Source organism: Chelonoidis abingdonii, chromosome 15 (assembly GCF_003597395.2).
Source record: "Chelonoidis abingdonii isolate Lonesome George chromosome 15, CheloAbing_2.0, whole genome shotgun sequence".
NCBI lineage: Eukaryota > Metazoa > Chordata > Testudines > Testudinidae > Chelonoidis > Chelonoidis abingdonii.
The window spans coordinates 33,763,083-33,770,865 of record NC_133783.1 but is presented as its reverse complement, the minus strand read 5'-3'; the positions used below and the strand labels follow the sequence as shown (position 1 = coordinate 33,770,865).

General features: G+C 44.7%; 1 protein-coding gene across 1 annotated transcript in view; it reads right to left on the bottom strand.

Annotated features, from left to right (window-relative positions):
• The window catches only part of LOC116832409 (protein FRA10AC1 homolog), a 69,621-nt gene extending 63,190 nt beyond the window's left edge, over positions 1–6,431 (bottom strand). Inside the window, exon 1 of the mRNA XM_032793117.2 lies at positions 6,259–6,431. Coding sequence (XP_032649008.1) covers positions 6,259–6,291 — 33 coding nt within the window. The 5' untranslated portion in view covers positions 6,292–6,431. The remainder of the gene's footprint in view (positions 1–6,258) is intronic.
• Positions 6,432–7,783: the final 1,352 nt, after the last annotated feature.

Below are 7,783 nucleotides of genomic sequence, written 5' to 3'. Positions count from 1 at the left end.
CCTGGCTTTGCAGGTCCTGGTTCAGCATAGACTGCATGAGAATGTGCGAGGTGTTTACAATGTCCACGATTGCAGTCTTGATCTGAGCAGGATCCATGCTTGCTGTGCTATGGCGTTTGCACAGTTCACCCAGGAAAAAAGGCACGAAACTGTTGTCTGCTGTTTTCACAGAGGGATGGGTGAGGCTATACCCAGAGCCACCTGCGACAATGTTTTTTGCCCCATCAGGCACTGGGATCTCAACCCAGAATTCCAAGGGGCGGGGCAGACAGCAGGAACTATGGGATAGCTACGAGATAGCTACCCACAGTGCAACGCTCCAGAAATCGACGCTAGCCTCGGACCATGGACGCACACCGCCGAATTAATGTGCTTAGTGTGGCTGCGTGCACGCGACTTTATAGAATCTGTTTTACAAAACCAGTTTATGTAAAATCGGAATAATCCCATAGTGTAGACATACCCTAAGAAGCAAACTGGAGGCTAGTACATACTTTACAGGACAGATACAAACAGAGAATTTGCAAATTATGTCCCTTCCGCTATCCTCTTTGTCTTTTCTATTTACATTGCTAGTCCTTGCTCCAAATAGCTTATCTATTCTATTACTCTGTACAGTGCCTAGCAAAATGCTTAGCCCCTAGTGCTACTATAATACCAACAAACAGTAACAATAGCAGCAGAACCCATAAACAACAGAAAGCCACATCCAGAGGTAGCTTCCAAGTTACCTTGGAAGAATAGCCTCACATAGAGTACATTGCAGTAACCCAATCTGGAGTTCAACAGTACAGGTAACTGTGTCTCGGTTAGTATCAGAAAAACACAGCCACAGTGACCTCGCTACTGACAGCTGGAAAAAAGCATTTCTGACTGTCAACAATACCAGGTGAACATTACAATGGTGCACCTACAGTGGCTACACCCTGATACTTGCAAATATCATATTGGAGAGACAATAGCATCCTCTGCCAGGCTGCTAGCAAGCTTGTGGACCAAATATATATTATGCTGAATACCACTGTCTTTGTGTAGCAATGCTCAAGGAGATTTAAAAAAAAACAATTTTTTTTTTTTACTTTAATTTTATTATTGGGTTGCTGGAGTTGTTTTTTTCCTTCCTGTTCTTGGTTTGAAATTACAGTTTCTCTCTCTCTCTCATGCTTCCTTCTAGAAGATAGGGACAAGACTGGTCTAGAGCAATAACATCCCTCCAGGATTCTCCATGCATCTCAGTAAATTCCAGTTTCCCATCCCACACACTGTACTATGTAGCCCAAGGAGGACATGTCACTTCTTGGGGAAAAACAGAGAGGTGAAATGTGGGTACTTGCTGGAGCACTGTGGAGAGATAAGTGGATTTAATTAGCAATACAGAGTGTGGAAGGGATCAAATTGCTATTCATCCATTAACTAAAAACGCAGTTCTTGTATTCTCTTTTTCACATTTCAGAAGTATAGGAGATGTTGCTGAGACAATATCTGAAGAGTTGTAGCAACACCAAGTAAACTAGATATATTGAGGAGGTGCACCCACATATATGTATTTCCTAATTAGCTACTATTATTTCTGTCTTTTATATTTTTCAGGAAACTTTCCAAGAAACTAAACAGGAAAAAAAAAAAAAAAAAAAAAAAAAATACTACCGTTGCCTCTCTACACTACTGCAGTGTCAGAGTTGCCAGCATGTGCTGGCACAGAAGCTGCAATGGTGCAATAAATCCTCCCAGCACAACCCCACAATAATTAAACCAGTGATACTCAGATTGAGGCTCTCAAGCCCCAAGTAGCTCTTTGATATGTTTCCTGCACCTCTTTGAAGCACATGATATTAAAACACTGTATGATTGAATATACAGTACTATAGTAAATGAAACAATTACTTCACACTACTGTGGCTCTTTTGAGTAATGTCGATTGCTAATTTGACTCCTGAACCACTGAGGTTTGAGTATCAGTGCTCTAGAATAGTGTGTTTTCAAACTGTGGGTTGTGACCCAATACTGGGTTGCAGAATGTAAGGCACTGGGTCATGGCGGCTCTGGTCAGCACCGCCGACTGGGCCGTTAAAAATCCTGATGGCGGTGCTAACCGGCTAAGGCAAGCTAGTCCCTACCTGTTCTGACACTGCACTGCGCCCTGGAAGCAGCAGCAGCAGGTCCTAGACGGAGGGGCCACAGGCCGCACTCCTATTGGCCAGAGGCGGTGCCTGCAGGCGAAAGCCTCTGCCTAGGAGCTGGACCTGTTGCTGGCCACTTCCAAGGCACAGCACGGTCGACGGTGCCAGGAAAGGTGGAAAGCCTGCTGCACCACTGACTGGGAGCCACTGGACTCCCCAACTCCATGCCTCAATCCCCTGCCCCAGCCCTGAGCCCCCCCTCAAACCCAGAGCGCCTTCCTGCACCCCAAACCTCTCAGCCCCAGCCCCCTCCCAGAGCCTGCACCCCCATCCCGCACCCCTGCCCCAGCCGAGCCCCCCCAAACCCAAAGCCCCCTCCTGCACCCCAAACTCCTTATCCCCAGCCCAGAGCCTTCATCCCCAGCCCAGAGCCCTGACCTCCTCCTGCACCTCAACCCCCTGCCCCAGCCCAGAGCCCCCACTATACCCTGAACCCTTCATTCCCGGCCCCACCCTGCAACCCTCACCCCTACATCCAAATCCTCTGCCTCAGCCCTGAGCCCCTCCCACACCCCAAACCCCTCATCCCCAGCTCCATTGGGTCACGGGCACCAACAATTTTCTTCAACAAAGTAGCCACGAAAAAAGTTTGAAAACCAATGCTCTAGACCATATTTCAGTGACAGATTTGACAGCTCAAAACAGGCTCTGTCATTTGTTAAGCCACTCACCTACAGGACCAGTCAAGATGCAGTCAAGATGACACACAACTGGAGAAGGCTCTACCATTTCTGGGCCACACTCTAAAAGTCTTTCTGTAGGCCCAAGAGCAGAGCTAGACAGCCACTGTAAAAACACTTGTGGTATGTCTATACCAGTAGCTCAAATGTTGCTATCACAGAGGCAGACCCACAGTAGAAAAAGTGCTGGCATAGACAATGCCTGAGACAGTATTGAAGAAATGGCCTAGCTCGATGTTAGATGTACTGGGATACCAATTTTTGGATAAGACACAAAAATGAAACACTAATCCTTGAAAGTCTTCCATCCAAATAACTGACCCGCCCTACTTTGCTTGTGAAGTCTGCAGTATGTTTGTATCAATCCAAGTTTCCAAAATTCTACTTACCCAGGGCTATAATATTTTTCCTACAAGTACAACATGATGAGTATTTGTATTATTAATCCTCATGGTAAAAGGCATACAAGTCTTTGTGCCCAGACTGGTAAATTTTCATGACCATTTTTCAAGGTTATAATCCATGCATGTTTATTTTATTATTAGGGCTGTCAATCAACTGCAGTTAACCGAAACGATTAACTCAAAACAAAGTAACTCGATTAAAAAAATTAATCACAATTAATCTCAGATTTAATTGCACTGTTAAAAACAATAGAATATCATTTTAAATTTATTATAAATATTTTCTATTTTTTTCTACATTTTCAAATATATTCATTTCCATTACAACACAGAATATGTGTACAGTGCTCAGTTTATATTATTTTTGATTACTAATATTTGTACTGCAAAAACAATAAACCAAAAAAATAGTGTTTTTCAATTGACTACATACAAGTACTGTAGTGCAATCTCTTTATTGTGAAAGTGCAACTTACAAATGTAGATTTTTTTGATTTTTAACATAACTGCACGCAAGATTAAACAATGTAAAACTTTAGAGCCTCCAAGTCCACTCAGTTCTCCTTCTTGTTCAGCCAATCGCTAAGACAAACAAGTTTGTTCACATTTATGGGAGATAATGCTGCTGCTTCTTTCTTACGTCACCTGAAAGTGAGAACAGGCACTCCCATGGCACTTTTGTAGCCAGCATTACAAGGTGTTTACATATGAGATATCCAAAACATTCGTATGCCCCATCATGTTTCCACTACTATTTCAGAGGACATGCTTCCATTCTGATGACGCTCTTAAAAAAAATGTGTTAATTAAATTTGTGACTGAACACCTTGGGGGAGAATTGTATGGCTCCTACTCCATGGTTTTACCTGCATTCTGCCATATATTTCGTGTTATGCAAGTCTCGGAAGACAAGTCTCGGATGTTCAATTCAAGAACACTTTCATTGCAGATTTGACAAAACACAAAGAGGGTACCAATATGAGATTTCTAAAGACAGCTACAGCACTGGACCCAAGGTTTAAGAGTCTGAAGTGCCCTTCAGAATCTGCAAGGGATGATGTGTGGAGCATGCTGTCAGAAGTCTTAAAAGAGCAACAGTCCAATTTGGAAACTACAGAACCCAAACCATCACAAAAGAAAATCAACCTACTGCTGGTAGCATCTGACTCATATCATGAAAATGAACATGCATCAGTCCACACTGCTTTGGATCCTTATTGAGCAAAACCCGTCATCAGCATGGAAACATCCTCTAGAATGGTGGTCAAAGCATGAAGGGGCAGATAAATGTTTAGCATATCTGACGCATAAACACCTTGCAACACTAGCTACAACAGTGCCATAGAAATTTTCAGGTGACACTGTAAATAAGAAGCAGACAGCATTATCTCCTGTAAACATAAAGAAACTTGTTTGTCTTAGTGATTGGCTGAACAAGAAGTAGGACTGACTGGACTTGTAGGCTCTAAAGTTTTACATTGTTTTGTTTTACAGTTCAGTTATGTAAAAAAATAATTATCATGAAAGTGCAACTTACATATGTAGAAAGAGATTGCACTACAGTGCTTATGTGAGGTGAATTGAAAAATACTATTTTCAATACCATACTATTTACAGTGAAAATATTTGTAAACTAAAATAATATAAAGTGAGCACTGTACACTTTGTATTTTGTGTTGTAAATCAATACATTTGAAAATGTAGAAAACATCCAAAAATATTTAAATGATATTCTATTATTGTTTAATAGTGCGATTAAAACTGTGATTAATAGTGTTTTTTTAATCTTTTGACAGCCCTATTTATTATGTACCAATAAATTAAAGGTAGCTTTATTTTCAACTAAAAAAAAACATTTTATCATGCTCCCTTTATCTGCTATGCTGAGGGCTATTCTACACCGGCAATGCAAAAGTTTAACGTGGCTTGTGCAATCACGGCAGAGCACAGGGAGACAGTGGTCTAAAAAAACCACCTCCATGAGGGGCATAGCTATCAGCGCTCAGAGTGCGGCTCCCAGCACTGGTGCACTGTCTACACTTGTGCTTTACAGCGCTGAAACTTGCTGCCTTCAGGGGGGCGTTTTTTCACACCCGAGCGAGAAAGTTGCAGTGCTGTACATTGCCAGCGTAGACAAGCCCGGAGTTTAATTTGCTCAGAAACATAGTGCAGTATGTCTCAATGAATAATTAAGGTTTAGTAAATACATTTTTTCCCAAAATGGGAAAATGAAGAACCTGAAAGTCATCTAATTTATTGACCAACATGTAGCTTTTCATACCAAAGAGAATTAACTTTTCTTTAGGAAACAAATAAAACACTGAAACAGCAAAATTAAAACAAGTGACTCCAATTATGTTTAGTTACCAATTTAAACCACGAACATTTAAATCAGCCCAAGTTTTTGGCTTAGTTAACAGGCTGGTGTATACATCTCAGATACAAATCACCACTAGCAAATAGCATCCACACCAGCAACCTCAACAGTACAGATCAATCATTGGAGAAGAAAAGGGAACCCATCTACAGTGGGGTGTGCGCACATTGGTGGAATGGGCTAGGAGTAAAGACGTTAACAAAATAAAGAGTAAAAAAAAAAAAAAAAGTACAGTTCTCAAACGATAAAGGCAAAAGCAAGAATATAAAGGTAAATAAGAAGATCAAAGGAACAGAAATTTGTAGGGCACCAAAGAGAGGAATCACACTGAAAATCTGCCAAAGATCTTGGTCAGGAATCACTGACAAATCTTCATGCTTCAAAAAATACGGAGTCGCCTCTGCATTTCACTGGCAATGTTAGAAGTGGCCAGCGAGGAACAGGAGCACCGAGGACCACATCAGTCCAAGAGAAAAGCGACCCTCGTCTAGTGCGGGGCCTCTCCCTCCCGCCTGAACGCCCCTTCCCCGCGATGGGGGGTCTCCTTGCTGCCCAACCCCCGTGCCCGCCCCGGGCCCCGCTCTCCCCTCCCCAGGGAGCGCCGCGCTGCTACTCACGGCCTGAGAGAGCAGCAGCTGGGCCGGCACCATGGTTGCCGGCTCGATGAGCGCCCAGGGACTAGGGCGGGGAAGCGCGTCCGCACGCGCACCAGCCAGTGGTTGGGCGCTTCCAGCCCGGACCGAGCGAGCGAGAGGCGCAGGCCGGGCCGGCTCCCAGCGGCGTCCCTCCGTGTGAAAGGCCCGGGCGGAAACCGGGGCCCGGGCAGGAGAGAGCCTGGCGAGGGGCAGGGCTCACGCAGCGCGGCCTTACGCAATGAGCGCCGCGGCCGGGCTGGCGAGGCTTCCTGGCGGGAGAAGGACACCGAGGGACACAGGCTGGCAGCCGGGGAGACCCCTGTGCCGGCGGGCGGGCCCTCCTCGGAGTCGGGAACGCGGGGCTTGGCGTGGGCGAATGGGCGTGATTCGAACACAGAGCTGGTCGGAGGCCCGAAACTGAGCAGGGCTAGGAGCAGAGCGAGCCGGGGGATTTGGGGGTGAAGGTTGAATAAAACCTCCTCTGCACCCTGGAGCTGTACTGAGCGTGCTCCGGAATCCCTTGTCTCTCCCTATGCTGCCGGCTGGCTCTTCCCACTCAGCCTGCAATTAGCAGAGCTGAAACACCTGCATGCTCCCCCGATACACAGCTACGATGGGGCTTTGCTAGTGTTCTAGTGCTGTGTGACGTGTGTGAAGTGACTCCGGCAGCTGCAGCCCTTTGGCCTTGGGTGCTAACACAGCTGCAGCCTTACTGGCCACACAGGTTGCAGAAGGCTTTGGTAGACACTGGCTCTGCAACACTATCCTGCCAGCCTAGTCTGGAGAAAGTTTACCTTACTGAAACAGTCAAAAAGAAAACTGAGTGCCAGAAATATGCCAAGGTATTGAGTTACAAGGAAAGTGCAAAGCAAATAGGGTTCCTTTCCTTCTTACTACAGCACCATAGGGGACTTCCCCATCTCTCCCCTGCTGAGATGATAAAGCCCTGGGGGAATTCCTAGAGCAAAGGAGGGGGTGGAATAACTATAGGTTGACTTCTATATGGGGGGGCAGCTCCAGTCAAGCACATGGGGGGAGGGACAAATTATCTGCTGGCCCATAGGGACTCCATTTCAGTTTGGGTGGGAGAAAGGACAACTTTAACTGTGATTCCAGGGGCTATTTAAGCAGCTGAAAACTCTAATTTTTTTTTTGAAGGTAACTTAGAAAATATATGACAGGAGCACTATATCTAATACGTATGTCAAGAAAGAAAATTAAATAAATATTAGACCCACTTAGCTCTAATACTAACATGTTCTGACATCAAGTTGTGGCAAGTCACTTAAGGGACACTGTTTAGGTTTAAAATTGTAACGTATATTCTTTCTCAGAGATACTCTTACTAAAGTCAGAAGGTACCATCGTGATTATCTAGTCTGACTTCCTGCACTTTGCAGGCCAGAGAACCTTACGTACTCCTGTAATAGACCCCTAACCTCTGACTGAGTTACCGAAATCCTCAGATCATGGGTTAAAAGACTTCAAGTTACAGAGAATCCACCAT